Source organism: Echiichthys vipera, assembly GCF_963691815.1.
Source record: "Echiichthys vipera genome assembly, chromosome: 7".
Lineage (NCBI taxonomy): Eukaryota > Metazoa > Chordata > Actinopteri > Perciformes > Trachinidae > Echiichthys > Echiichthys vipera.
In genome coordinates this window covers 27425279-27440934 of record NC_139832.1, presented here as the reverse complement: position 1 = coordinate 27440934, position 15656 = coordinate 27425279, and the positions used below count along the sequence as shown (strand labels likewise).

General features: G+C 44.9%; 1 protein-coding gene across 1 annotated transcript in view; it reads right to left on the bottom strand.

The window, feature by feature from the left end:
- Positions 1-15656, bottom strand: part of syt9b (synaptotagmin IXb) — a gene marked incomplete at its 3' end in the record, with an annotated part of 49065 nt that overhangs the window by 13628 nt on the left and 19781 nt on the right. The window contains exons 2-4 of the mRNA XM_083916142.1: positions 14859-15034; positions 14214-14431; positions 12821-13361 (exon numbers count right to left, since the gene is read on the bottom strand). Coding sequence (XP_083772268.1) covers positions 12821-13361; positions 14214-14431; positions 14859-15034 — 935 coding nt within the window. The remainder of the gene's footprint in view (positions 1-12820; positions 13362-14213; positions 14432-14858; positions 15035-15656) is intronic.

Below are 15656 nucleotides of genomic sequence, written 5' to 3'. Positions count from 1 at the left end.
TATTTTAATAATGAAGTTTCAAATTTCAAAAGAACTGAAATTAGTTGACTCAGTACTACAGTATGAGGACAAAAAAAAGCCAGCATGAGAGTTTGTTAAGCTCACTTAAACATTAGAGATCCTGTTACATGAGTCCGAGGACCAATCAACAGTACAATATATCTGCCTGGCTGAATGAACATGGTGGAAGTAAATAAATCACTGCAGAGGCTGAACGTTAGCCTTATAGATGAATATACCCTGGCAGAATCAGGTTAGGCTTCATAACTCAGCAATGATTAGTGAGACAATACACAAAACTGTGTCGGTAGTGAATTGGTAGTACAATATAACGACATGAGACTGAATATGTTGCAGCTTTCAAACTACATTCTGTTTGGTTGAAGGACTATCCAATTGCGTTCAGCCATTTGAACTACGTCTCTTGTGCAGAAGAAAAAGGACAGCAGCTTTCCCAGACCAACGTGCAATCGTAGATTGAATTTGGTCTGGCAATAGCCAGGCTAGCTTTCATACATAAATACAAATCAAATGGATATTTTTCATGTATTTTTGTGTGGAATAGGCTATATGTTCCCAGATCACACTGCAGTATGAGCAGATCACAACAGTGGATAACACATAGATATACACAAGCGCCGTTCTGGAACTGATTTGGCCAAGCTGCGACAAGGCTTACGGTGCTTCTGGGCCAGAGGGTTGATTCCTCCGACAAAGAGGAACAATAGAGATCCATTTGAAGACGAGTAAATGTTTTTACTTCACAAAAACAATGCGTAATTGTGACCAGATTGGCCAAAGTGTGCTTCTGTGCACAATGCGTAAATTGGTCTGTGTATCAACAGCTATGAACTTTGTTTGACAAAATTGACTGTCCGTTAGTAAAGTATTACTCTGTAATAGTTATTTAGTTTTGTATTATTGATTAGTGATCTTCACTTACTAATAGTCTAGATGGATGAATATGTTTTGGCCACTGGTTCAGCACAATGTCCTGTGCAGATGAAACTGTCTTTCATAAAATTGCATTTCTTTATTTGTATGTGATTTTTATACTGAATATAACAGTGAAATACTTTTCTGTCTGCCACCAGGCACCACCAACACATCATTCTAGTCCTTTGTTCCTGGTGCTGTTCCTGCACCACAGCCTTCATCACTTTACCAGCACATGGCACAGCTGAATATATGAAGCATAAAAACATGCACATTATGTAAATATTGTTAATTGTGTATTTTTAATAAATATTTGGTTTGGAAGAGAAACAGTTGTAATGCTATTTTCTTCATTTGCACACATCCCATGAAGCTAGTTATGTGGTATGAAGTCCCATTTTATCTTATGGTGAAAATATGTAGAGTTAGAGACAACACTTTTTCTCAAAAAGCGATATTGGCAAAATTCAGACTTTCAATGTACATGTATCTGCTATTTTATCCATATATTATTCTACTTTTGTGAACCTATGACTTTGGTCGTCCACATAAGTAAAGATATGTTTTCATTAGAGATATGAAGAATTTGAAAAAGCAGAATTCAATTTTCAGCATTTGGGCCAAATAATCTCTTTACACATTGCTCTAGGACAAATTTGGGCCTCACTATACATAAAGCTGAGTTTGTTCTGAAAATTTGCATATAAAACACTTATTATTATCATATATGCAAGTACCCTTAAAAGGGGAATTTACAAAAGTATGCAAAATCAAGAAAATAGCCTTAGCCCTCAGAGGGTTAAATTTACAGACATTGTGTAAATTATAGCACAGTTGCGCCATAAACAGCGCCATAAACTGCTTCTTCCCTGCTTCTTCCCTGCTCCCCTGCCCTCTGTCTCTCTAATCACTGAGGGGCGGGGCTGCTCTTCACACACACACACACACAAACACAGAGCGCAAGAGAGAGCGAGAGAGAGAGAGAGAGAGAGCAGCAGAGATAAGAGAATTGGGGGGTACGGGGAGGAGTAATATCGGACGATTTTTCCTGCTCCAAACTACCGGTATTAAAACGACCTTCGACTTCTTGACATCTAGTAAAAATCTTGCTAGCCATTGTGGAGATATACAGTAAATGTCAAGTCAAGAAAAACGGTCTTGCCCCTAAATTCTATGTATTAAGGAGTATAACATTACTAGGCTAGAAGCAATTTTAACATATTGACCCAGCAAACATACATTAAACATTCAGCAAACATTTCTTAAAGAAGAAGGGAACATAAAACAGTTTTGCAAAATCTCCTTAATTTCATATTAAGAAGATATTGAGCAGGGAACATAGGACCCTTGGACAGTAGCCTACTTAGAGCACAGACATGAGAATAGTGCCATTAATTCAACGCTTGACAAGAATGAGAAGAAAAATGTTGGACAATTTAAAGAAAAGAGAAATTTAAAGAAAAGAGAAAAAGAAACAAAATGGAATACTAATACCAGAGGAAGTGAGAGCAAAACCAACATGTTAACAGTAAACATTCATGTTTCACCAGCTAAAACAAAAGAAAATGCTGAATTCTCACCTTGTTGGTTCATGGTTGCCCCTGTAATATGTTCAGAGGCTCCCACTGACTCATTTGGACTATATAAGCATCTAGAGAATCAGTCCCAAAGAGGACATGAGCTGAAAAGTGCTTGTTATATGGTACCATTCATAGGAATAGGAACCTCCAATACTGAATTAACCACACAAATAAACACACTGCGTATGCACATGCTTATCTCATTTATCAATGCCCTAATTGCAGGCCAACTAGGCTGCAGTCAATAGTATTGATTGGACCTGTAGGAGCTGCAGATTACAGTGTCTCTGAGCTCTTCAATGTCTTTGACTCCAAATAATCTACAGCCAAAGAGGAAGAAGGCATGTACATGTAACAACATGATAGATGTCCAAAAACAAATTGAAACTACCCAGTAGAGCAGCTAGGGAATTCAAAAACCATTAAACACACTACTTGCACCAACAGATTAAGAAATTAGGAATTGGCATATATTCAATACACAGTCAAGATAATGCTAGTCAGTAACAATTAGTTCTCTGACCTCCCTTCTACTGTATTTTTCATCTAAGTTGTCTACTCTCCCCTAGCATTTTTCCCTTACACGTGTATATACACTAATTTCATTCAACAAAGAGATATTGAAGAAGAGAAAAAAGCTCCCTGAGCTAAAAACAAACGAACAAACAAAAATGCTTAGGCTAATGGCTGCCAACTGTCTGTTAGCTTGGTTGCTAATGGGGCAATAAGTTTACACAGTTTAAAAAATATATATATTTGAATTCATTGTCTGCTAACCATTCCTTTTTCATGGAGCAGTATATACTCCCAACAGAGGAGGGTTAGTCAGCAGTCTCCACTTCTTCATTACCTTATCAACAGAACTGTCAAGACAGATTGCAGAATGTTTTGCTTAGATTTACTCCCCTGAGATTGCTGGGATACTTATTACTTTTGCCCCACAACTTGTTGTTTTAACTGCTCGTATGAACAGGCCATAATTCTGTATTTTCTGTAATGACTTAATGAATTTTGTCCAGCACCCTATGAGTTCTTTGTCTGAGTCTTTGACTGTCTATGACTTGCTGTGAGGTACAGAGAAGTTTCCAGAGAAGAATTTTAATTACTGTTTCGATTGTGCCGATTTCAAACCTGTAAACTTACATTTTTTTAGGGGTATTTTCTATACTTTTTGACTTGAGAAATGTGTTTCCGAAATTACCAAAAAGACGAGTTGTGATATTCTCTTCAGATCATGAAGCTGAAAGAGAATAATGATTAACTTCATATGTTTTCTGTCATTTATTTTGAGTGGATGGGAGGAGGTAGAGCCGTCATTCACTTCTCAGGTGAAGTAGCCTAGTCAACATGTCGAAGTGGGGAGCGTACCTATGTTCCCTGGGTTCTTTGGTCCCCACTTTTTGTATGTGACCAAGGAACATAGGACCCGTTTTTAAGAAAAAGGTCTGATGTTCCCCGCTTTCCCCAAAAAAGGTCCAATGTTCCCCGCTTTGTATGTGTCCAGGGAACACCGAACCCTTTTTTAAGAAAGGGCACAATGTTCCCTGCTTTTCACAGAAAGGGACCTGTGTCCCCCGGTCTGTTATTTTTTCCACAATCAGTGCTCAATTCCCTGGCAAATAGATCTATGTAGACCCTAACACTATCCCCTAACCCTGGCCCTAACCGTAACCCCCCCTAACCCTAACTAAATGCTGAATTAAATCAGCGAAGGCATAGGCTTGCGCGACCAGGGAACATAGGACCCTGGTCGCGTAAGGGTTTGAAGTTTCCCGAGTAGGGCACTTAGGACCCGGGGAACAGAGGGATAACCCCTCAAAGGGTCCTTAGACAGGATACTGAATCCCAATGCCACCCAATTGCTGTGCCATTGGCATGTGAGTGTTTATTGAGCAGGTAGCACCGTGCATATTAGCCTCTGCCGACAGTATATGCTGGCTTGTGTTGTAAAGCACTTGGTGTGATCACTACGACTATCTCATCTCTCATCTCATCTTCATCCGCTTATCCGGGGTCGGGTCGCGTGGGCAGCAGCTTTAGCAGGGGACCCCAAACTTCCCTTTCCTGGGCCACATTAACCAGCTCTAACTGGGGGATCCCGAGGTGTTCCCAGGCCAGTGTGGAGATATAATCTCTCCACCTAGTCCTGGGTCTTCCCCGAGGCCTCCTCCCAGCTGGCCGTGCCTGGAACACCTCCCTAGGGAGGCGCCCAGGGGGCATCCTTACCAGATGCCCGAACCACCTCAACTGGTTCCTTTCAACGCTAAGGAGCAGCGGCTCTACTCCGAGTTCCTCACGGATGGCTGAACTTCTCACCCTATCTCTAAGGGAGACTCCCGCCACCCTCCTGAGAAAACCCATTTCGGCCGCTTGTACTCGCGACCTCGTTCTTTCGGTCATGACCCAACTTTCATGACCATAGGTGAGGGTAGGAACGAAGATTGACCAGTAGATCGAGAGCTTTGCCTTCCGGCTCAGCTCTCTTTTCGTCACAACGGTGCGGTAGAGCGACTGCAACACCGCCCCCGCTGCTCCGATTCTCCGGCCAAACTCACGCTCCATCGTCCCCTCACTCGTGAACATGATCCCGAGGTACTTGAACTCCTTCACTTGGGGTAAGGACTCATTCCCTACCTGGAGTAAGCAATCCACCGGTTTCCTGCTAAGAGCCATGGCCTCAGATTTAGAGATGCTGATCCTCATCCCAGCCGTTTCACACTCGGCTGCGAACCGATCCAGTGAGTGCTGAAGGTCACTGACCGACGATGCCATCAGGACCACATCATCTGCGAAAAAGCAGAGACGAGATCCTCAGCCCACCGAACTGCAACCCCTCCCCACCACGACTACGCCTTGAAATCCTGTCCATGAAAATCACGAACAGGATTGGTGACAAAGCGCACCCCTGGCGGAGGCCAACCCCCACCGGAAACGAATCCGACTTACTCCCGAGGATCCGGACACAGCTCTCACTTTGGGTGTACAGAGATTGGATGGCCCACAGAAGTGACCCCCTCACCCCATACTCCCGCAGCACCTCCCACAGTATCTCCCTAGGAACCCGGTCATATGCCTTCTCCAGATCCACAAAACACATGTAGACTGGATGAGCATACTCCCAGGCCCCCTCCAGGATCCTTGCGAGAATGAAGAGCTGGTCCGTTGTTCCACGTCCAGGATGGAATCCACATTGTTCCTCTTCAATCTGAGGTTCGACTATAGGACGAACCCTCCTTTCCAGCACCTTGGAGTAGACTTTACCAGGGAGGCTGAGTAGTGTGATACCCCTGTAATTGGCACACACCCTCTGGTCCCCCTTTTTAAAAAGAGGAACCACCACCCCGGTCTGCCACACCCTTGGCACTGTCCCAGACTTCCACGCAATGTTGAAGAGGCGTGTCAACCAAGACAGCCCCTCCCCACCCAAAGTTTTCAGCATTTCTGGCCGAATCTCATCAACCCCTGGGGCTTTGCCACTGTGGAGTTGTTTGACTACCTCAGTGACTTCCGCCAGGGATATTGACAATGATTCCCCATCAGCCTCCAGCTCTGCCTCTACAAAAGAGGGCGTGTTGGTCGGATTAAGGAGTTCCTCAAAGTGCTCCTTCCACCGCCCGATCACCTCATCGGCTGAGGTCACCAGCGTCCCATCTTTACTGTAAACAGCTTGGACGGTTCCCCGTTTCCCCCTCCTGAGATGTCGAATGGTTTTCCAGAAGCACCTTGGTGCCGCCCGAAAGTCCTTCTCCATGGCTTCTCCGAACTCCTCCCACACCCGCTGCTTTGCCTCTGTCACAGCAGAGGCTGCAGCCCTTCTGGCCTGTCGGTACCTTGCAACTGCCTCCGGAGTCTTCTGGGATAGCATATCCCGGAAGGCCTCCTTCTTCAGTCGGACAGCTTCCCTGACCACTGGTGTCCACCACGGTGTTCGAGGGTTACCGCCCCTTGAGGCACCTAAGACCTTGAGGCCACAGCTCACCGCTGCAGCTATAGCAATTGAAGCTTTGAACATTGCCCACTCCGGTTCAATGCCCCAAACCTCCACAGGGATGCCAGAAAAGCTCCGCCGGAGGTGTGAGTTGAAGATCTCTCGGACAGGGGCCTCCTCCAGACGTTCCCAGTTCACCCGCACTACTCGTTTGGGTTTACCTGGTCTGTCCAGAATCTTCCCCCATCCTCTGATCCAACTCATCACCAGATGGTGATCAGTTGACAGCTCTGCCCCTCTCTTCACCCGAGTGTCCAAAACATGCGGCCTCAGATCAAATGATACGATCACAAAATCGATCATCGACCTTTGGCCTAGGGTGCTCTGGTACCACGTACACTTATGAGCATCCTTATGTTCGAACATGGTGTTAGTTATAGATAATCTGTGACTAGCACAGAAGTCTAATAACTGACGACCACTCAGATTTAGATCAGGGAGGCCGTTCCTCCCAATCACGCCTCTCCAGGTGTCTCCATCATTGCCCACGTGGGCGTTGAAGTCTCCCAGCAGAACTATTGAGTCCCCTACTGGAGCCCCATGCAGGACTCCATTCAGGGTCTCCAAGAAGGCAGAATACTCTGAACTGCTGTTTGGTGCATATGCACAAACAACAGTCAGAGTTTTCCCCCCTACCACCCGCAGGCGTAAGGAGGCGACCCTCTCGTCCACCGGGGTGAACTCCAACACCGCGGCGCTCAGCCGGGGGTTTGTGAGTATCCCCACACCCGCCCGGCGCCTCGCACCCTGGGCAACTCCAGAGAAGAATAGTGTCCAACCCCTATCCAGGAGAACGGTTCCAGAACCGAGACTGTGTGTGGAGGTAAGCCCCACCAGATCTAACTGGTAGCGCTCCACCTCCCGCACAAGCTCCGGCTCCTTCCCCGACAGAGAGGTGACATTCCACGTCCCAAGAGCCAGCTTCTGCTGCCCGTGTCTGGTCCGTCGAGGCCCCTCACCTTCACTGCCACCCGTGCAGCAGCGCACCCGACCCAAGTGGTCCCTCCTGCGAGTGGTGGGCCCACAGGATGGAGAGGAGGGAGGTGCCACGTCACTTTTTCGGGCTGTGCCCGGCCGGGCTCCGTGGCAAACCCGGCCACCAGGCGCTCGCCGGCGAGCCCTCCGTCTGGGCCTGGCTCCAGACGGGGGCCCCGGGCTTCCTCCGGGCAGGGTCTCTCTTCCTCTTTGTTGTTTGTCCATTGAGTCTTCGTGAACCATTCTTAGTCCGGCCCCTCGCCTGAGACCACTTTGCCATGGGAGACCCTACCAGGAGCATTAAGCTCCAGACAACACAGCCCTCAGGTTCACAGGGACACACAAACCTCTCCACCATGATAAGGTGATGGTTCCCGGAGAGGCACTACGACTAGACAACTCTATATAAATGTAGTTCATTCACCAGGCACTTAGGGCTGGGAAATATGGCCAAAGTCTTCTGTCAAGATATGGGTAATTTTATATTTACATAGAGATATACAGTGGAGATCAAAGTATAAATTCTTTATTTATTATGAAGTATTGTTATTTTGTATTGTTTAGAATTTGACAGTATCAGCTGTGGCTATACCACTGCTGTACTAGCATGTTTTTTTTAAATATCCAAGGCACAAAAACTTTAATTCTGTGAAAAATACATTGAGCTAAATTAGAGAACAGTAACCATTGTGTCAGAAGAGAAGATTTAAGAAATGTTTTCTTAGGGCTATAGGATTAAAAAATGAATAGGGAGTGTAGAGACTCTTGCTTTGAAGGACTACAGCACATCTGCGCCCAGAGGACATCACTAGTTTCTCACACTGTTCTGGTTTGATCTTGGTCCATTCTGACTCAGTCTCTTCCACAGTTCACTAATTGTAGTGGGTTTCTTAGACATTACTTTGTTGCCAATGATTTTCCAGAAATTCTCTATGAGGTTTAAATCTGACTCTGGGCTGGCCATTTCATTGTTTCATTATTCTTAGCTTCAAGGAACTGCATAACCTGTTTTGCAGTGTAACGGGGGGCATTGTCTTGCATGAAAATTGAAGGCTGATTGGGAGACAATTGCAGCGAAGGTGTTGCAATTAGTGCAAGTAAATTGTCACCAGGTGCCAGATTAACACCAATAACTGGGAGGTATCTAAAAATGTGTTCTTTAATTAAACATGCTAGTACAGCAGTGGTACAGCCACAGCTGATATTCTATCAAATTCTGGACATTAAACAATAACAGTATTTCAGAATAATTCAAGAATTAATACTTTGTTCTCTAATTTTGATATCCACTGTATATAGCTAGCAAGTTTTCTAGTAATTAACTTAATAAATGGTCTATAAAATATACACATGGTAAAGATCACAACGTAAAGTGTCATCTAAATTACGTAAATTACGTAGTACAGTTGGGCTGCTATCTCATCCTTCTTCTCTGACTATTTTAATATATCCCGATATTTGCTCATGTATGTGAAATCATGGGTCATCTTATCCAGCAATGTGAATCCCATTGAACTGTGTGATGATGTAGATGATTATAAAACCAAGATTGGAATTTTCAAATTATATTGCCTCAGGTATTTCAGATAACATTTTCTCTTTGACTTTGATTTATGTTGTCATTGTTACTGTCAATTTCATTATCCATCATCTGTAACCGCTTGTCCCTTAAAGGGGTCGCAGGGGGCTCGAGCCAATCCCAGCTAATACTGGGCTTAAGGCGGGGTACACCCTGGACAAGACGTCAGTCTATCACAAGGCACATAGAGACAGACAGAGACAGACAACCATTCACACGCACACCTAGGGGCAATTGAGAGTCATCAATTAACCTGCATATCTTTGGACTGTGGGAAGAAGCCGGAGAAGACATGTAGAGAACCCATGGCGACACAGGGAGAACATGCAAACGCCACACAGAAGGGCCCCAGCCTGGATTTGAACCCCCTTGCTGTAAGAGGGTAAAAGATGTAAAAGATGCAGTGGTTAGAGCAGTCGCCCCATGTAAAGAGGCTGAAGGTCCTCGAGGCAGCGGCCGCGGGTTCAACTTCAACCTTCGGCCCTTTGCTGCATGTCTCCCCCTCTCTCTCACCTTATTTCCCTTCTGTCCTATATAATGAAGACTTGGAAACCTGCCAAAAAATAATCTAAAAAAAAGATGTGGGCCACATGGCGTAAATGCCATCATCGTGTCATCATCTGCCATTGTCTGCAAGGGTCTGGGGTGGAAAAAAAATGCAGTCTGTACGCGTAGCAAGCACGTGCACGCCCCAGTTGTTCCTCACTTTAGTCCAGTGGGTGACCCTATGCACTTCTAGCTGTATTTCCAAGACAGAGAAGAAGAAAAAAATAGGCAAAAGTTGAAAAGGAAAGTTAAATGAAGACAGTGAAGGCAGAACTTTATAACGTTAAGACAGAGTGAGTGATAAAGGAGGAATTCCACTGTCTTTTGAGGACCATGACACCCAACGCCAATAGATCGGGAAATACATGTGTGGAACCTCGCTAGATTAAGCGAACCTCAGTATGGTTTGATAGACCCATGTCTGCATCTGCAAGACCAGTACAAGTCTGTGAACTGTTGACGGAGTATAATCACAACTTAAGGACTGTGTTAGTGCTCCAACTACCATTCACAGGAGGAATAATTTATTTTTCTCTGAGATTTCAGCGCAGATATATGAGTACATGACAGTCCAGTGCATATGGCCAGGGAAAGCTACAGGCTAACTCTGTGCCAGAAGCCATAATTAATGCACACAGACTGGACCAGTATAGGGTCCCTACTTATCCCAAGGGAGGTAACCTAGTTCTGCTGTGGACAGTGAGTGAGATCGTGAGAGAGAAAGAGACTTTACATTTCCTTAGACCTCTTTTACAGATGCAAAATGCTGGGAAAATGCCAAAAACGGACCAATCAGGTTGCACAGGTTGTGTTTCCAGTCTCTCTGCCGTTGTGTTTGCGGCTCTCCTTCCTGGCTCAGCTGACCTGCCTCTCATCAGCTCATCAACCTTTGGTACTTCTACCCTGGCTTTCTGACCACTCTCCGCCAGATTGTTGTTTCACTGCTGTGGTAGATGCTTTAAGGCTCAGATAGTGTTTTTTGCTTCCTCATGCTTTTCGTGTGCCAATAGCTCTGTTTTTTGTGCTTCAGGATCATCACCCTCTCATCAGTCTGCCAGCCAGCCGGTCATTCCCTTCCTGCCACGCTGTCTTATCCATTCCACTCACGCCAGTCTCATTTACTTGCCTTCAGTCATCACCTAACCCTGCCTAACGATAGCCACCTTTACTGCTCAGACATTTAAGTCCCTAGCACCAGCACAGTCTCAAGAGTCTGGAGGGTTTTGTTGTACAACCACATGCTGTGCGCCCACACACTGACCTTCAGCCAGCCTAAAGCTGTTACACAGGAAAGCCGCCACCCTTCGGTCCATCTCTGGTCCATTTGTTGACATTAGCAGACTCCATCTAGTTATCACTGCCCACCTACAGGCGAGCTGAAGAGATGCAAGGGACCCTGGAGCGTGCAAAATGTCATATCCTTTGGAGTTTCCCGGAAAATCCGTCCCAAAACCTTGTCATAAAAGTCAGTCCGCAGGCTGTTATACGCTAACCAGAAAGTCGGTGAAGGACTCAAATTTTAAGTTACTAACAACCCATTCACCTATTGGCAATAAAAATCAGTACATATAATGTGTAAAATGTTACACACAGGACCATTAATACATTTTAAATTAATAAAACCATGAATACATTTTAAGGTGCATGTTTGAAATTTTTGATGTGGTATCATTTCAGTATCGTTATCGAGATATTTAGGCAGGGTTTTGCATCAAGTCATAACTTTGGTATCATGAAAACACTAGACTGCATCTGACTTTGTTTAAGGTAAACATATCATATCCAAGGTCGGAAAGTCATTTGTAATGGTGATTGCAGTCTGTGTTAGGTAAATGGATGATTAATAAGGGATTATATTTAGAAAGTGGACTTCTCAGACTTGGACACAGGAGACAGGACAGCTTTAATTCACTGGTTGGATGCCTCAGAGGAGGTTCTAACCCATTTATACTGACCTTATTTAGCTTAGAATGCAGTTAGTCTGCAAGATGTTAAAACAATATTTGTAAACCAACAAGACGTGTGTGTGTGTGTGTGTGTGTGTGTGTGTGTGTGATCCCACAAGGGTCCCACAAGGGTCTTTGCATTAATGTAGTTAGCGATGCAATAACAGGTCAGAGTTGTTGAGTGCTGACCCAGCTAATGATCATTTTCTTCCTTTGAACTTAATTACATGATGAAGAGCAGCTGTGTTGTTGGTGTACGATTCAAAGTGTCTCCCAAAACTCAGGCTGAGTAGTGGCCACTCTTCAGAGGCCAGGGGAATGTTCCTAAAACACTCTCTAATATGCTGATTTCTAGTCCTTTGATACAATCGGTCGAGCCAACAGAGTTAACACTTATCAACATCATCAGGTTCCCTATTAGGATTGGGTTTAAATCTGAAATATTGCCAAATAGCTGCTTTTGCTTTTTATCTTTGATACAAAATCATCCGCCATTGTCTAAACTCTCGCCCTGTTACTCTTTGCTGCTTGACTTTGCTAGTGATGCACAGAGCAGACATTTTCAGTTTAACTGAAGGAGGTGTAAATTAAAGTTACAGTAGGTCACCCATGAGGTTCTAATTAATTAATGCTACCTCTGGATCAATATATTAGTGCATACGCACAGTATAGTATCCACTGACACGGTTTGCATATAAACCGGAAAATAAGAGTTTCTATCCCAAACTGAGATATACAATGAGGAATTCCCTTGCAAGGAGATCAAACTTTATTACTGAGTTACCCAGTGTAGCAGCGTTGTAGATTTATCCAAGTGAATAATGTAATATTGAAAGTGTCGCTGTATCTCTGTCAGACCAGCCCCAGCTTTATGTCAGTGTAGATCTGGGTCACTACCCCCAAGTGTTTCCTAGTGCTTTCATTAAACATTAACTGTGTCTAAGTATATTTCTATGTCTCTGCCTCTTGAAACCACAGATGAGTTAACTTGGAGGGGAAATAAGATACAAGTCTCGATGATATATCTTCTTCCCCCTGCTGTTAAAACAGGGTTTTACAGGGTTTCTTGGTCTTTTTGATTGTTTGAGCAGAATCTTGTCAGATGGAAGAAAGGGCATGGGATTTAGGCAGTATAGATAGCCTATCATGGTACGGAAAGTAACAAATGGAAAGCTTTACTTAGAATGTAGCATCAGTGGTGTAAAGAATGATGAAGAGATAGTCACATATTGATAGAAGTTAAGGAAATGGATAAAAGTTGGTATCTCACCGAGGTTACATACTGTATGTCCCGGCAGAGTTTTGTCTCCTGTGGAAAGTCGGCAAGATCCAGGAAGTTGTCAACCACCACTTGGCCAATCAAGTCATGGCGAGAGAACCTGTCAAAGTCGTAGACACTGAAGTGCAGCTTACGGCTCGACAGCTCAGCATACGCCACAGGAAAGAGAAACACCTCATCGAACACTGGGTTAAGTGTTTTGCGGTGCACCTTGGTCTGGTGCTTGGTTTTGCGGTCAGGCAGCAGGTAGATTTTCACGTAAGGATCAGAGGTCCCCGAGAAGTCCTTGGCAGGAAGATCCTGGGCCTTGTGGATCTTCACAATCAGCTGCTCGAGGTCAAAGTCAAACTTCAGGATGAAGAGAAGACGGCCACAGCCGCCAGTGCGACGACCGTCTTCTGTGTCCACTGATCGCTGCTTGTAGAGTTCTGGTTTGATTCGGCCCAAGCCAGACAGTGACTCCTGGCGCTGGAACTGAGCAGGGTTAAAGTCCGGATTGGACAAGTTCATCTGACGACGGATGGAGTTGTGCCTGTAACAAAGTGTGAAATTGGACATATAACATTCAAACCATTTTGATTGGTTATAGTATTTGTTGAGTCTTTGGGCGCGCTCACACTATCCTCCCGGACCGAGACCCGGACTTTAGGGTACTTGTCCCCCCTTCCCTCTCCCCCCGCGCCCCAGCCCCGTTTGTACTCACACTACCTGGGCCTCGGCCAATACTTCTTGCTGTCCATACGCCTTCAAGCCGTAACACGTCACACGCATTGATCGCGTGTGTGTGGCTTTGTTTACAAATCTTTCCACAGACCTCTGAGTTTTTGTGCGTCTTGTCGACTGTTTTTGAATATTTTCATCCGACCAAATCTGCAGTAAACACTCCACCTCCGCATCACACCAACATGAACCTTTCACCACCATTGTTGTTGTTGTTAAATGTCCGCGCATGGTCCCTCCTTCTATTTACATGTCCGAACAGGCGGACATAACGCTACTGCCGTAGGGCTCGTGCTCGTGCGCGTACACGTGCGCACGCTCGTGCTCGTACATGTGCAAACGGCTCCGCTAAAGCCCACCTATTTCAAGCGGGCCGTGGAGGGCCAGCTGGCCCCAGTTGAGCGCGGAGCGGGTGCGCTCACACTACTTAAAGGTACTAGACTTTAGCTGAAAAACCGGTTTTGGCCGCGGCCAAAAGGATAGTGTGATCACGCCCTTTGTTGCTGTGAGGTAACTGTTGAAGCCAATGTGTTCCTGAAATGCTGATGTTTTATGTGCTGTCAACTTTGTAATAATGCATCTCTGAACCCAGAGGTCTAGGTGTATGTGACTGTGTAACTGTGTTTGTCCATCTATGTTTAATTTGCAATTGATGTGTACTGACCGTACAGACGAGGTAGGCTCAGTAATCTGTCTTTGGACCCTGTCCCTAGCCAGAGTGTGGACCTGGTTTTTCTCCAGTTTGGCCTGGGCCTCCAGTGGGATGTCAGGCGACGTGTGGCTTATCTTTAGGCCAGACTCTGGGACAGCCACAGCCAAGGGAGGTCCTGAAGGCTCCTTCACACAGCCATCCTCGCTGTACTCCCTTTCCTCCCCATCCACCTGTGCAGCAGATATCAGTGTTTACAGTGTAGATGCTATTATAGAAATGCTAACTTGGGATGGGAAAATTACATTGGTTTTCTAACAAAAAGCTACAATTATTCATTGCAATGGGACAGGGACAGCCTCCCTTTTTTTGGGATATTGATTGGCTACTCGGCAAATCCCTTGATTAATGCCATTGTTTTATGGCGCTGTCTTCTACTGCCTTTCTATATCCATTTACTGCCATTAGATGTAGGTAAAATTAGGGGAGGAAGTTGGTGTTGCATGGCTAGGGGGATACCCATCAGGAAAGAAAATTAAATCATAAAATTATATTTTAAGCAGCTAAGTTTACATTAAGAAAATATAAAAGAGTCACATATCAAAATGTTGCTCACTTTACCAATACTTTCACTTTTGAATTAGCGCCTCTTCCCCTTACCTCTGTGAGGACGGGCTGTTGGTCTCCTCCCAGGAAGTGCGCACCCTTGAGGACATCTGGGAGGAAGCGGCCACTCAGTGGCACCCAGCATAACTTCCATGAAACAAAGAGGGAGACGCTGAAGAGAGCCAAACCACAGGTGGTCACCAGCAGGGACAACAGGCTTACAGATACATCTAGGGATGGAAGAGAGAAGGGAGGTGAAGACTCAGTGAAAAGAAAACACATACTTTGCTTCTTTTGGCACACATTCCATCTGTTATTCACCAAACTTCGTATCTTGCATATTTAGATGATACCTAAACTCGACTCTGGTATCTCTTACTGTTTGTCTGTAATTGGTAACCACACTTTTGAGAGCATGCCCTGATGCACTTAATGAGTAAGTCCATAACTTCTTAATCCTATATGGGATTGCAACCAAAAATGGGGAATGTTGTATGTTGTAAAATTAAACTTGGTAAAGAAGTTCTCCATGAACATGTGCATGACATACCGTATTCAAACATGGCACCATAAGCCCCATTTGGTTTCTATTCATTCAGCCATACATGTGTGTTAATTTTCTGCTGAAGTCATTTTCAGGGGTCGGAAAAGTGCCATTTTAAAATGTTCTTGTTAATCAGTGTGCCGTATCAACATTAGGCCTATCATTGTGTACCAAGCCTGCTCAGGCAATGTTTTGTTTTTTTCCCCAACCGCACCCCATTCTCTGAAAAAGGCAACGAATACTAGCCAAACAGCAGCAGTGTAGGGTGGGTCTCTACGGAATGCAAATGTGGAAAAAGACGATTAAAC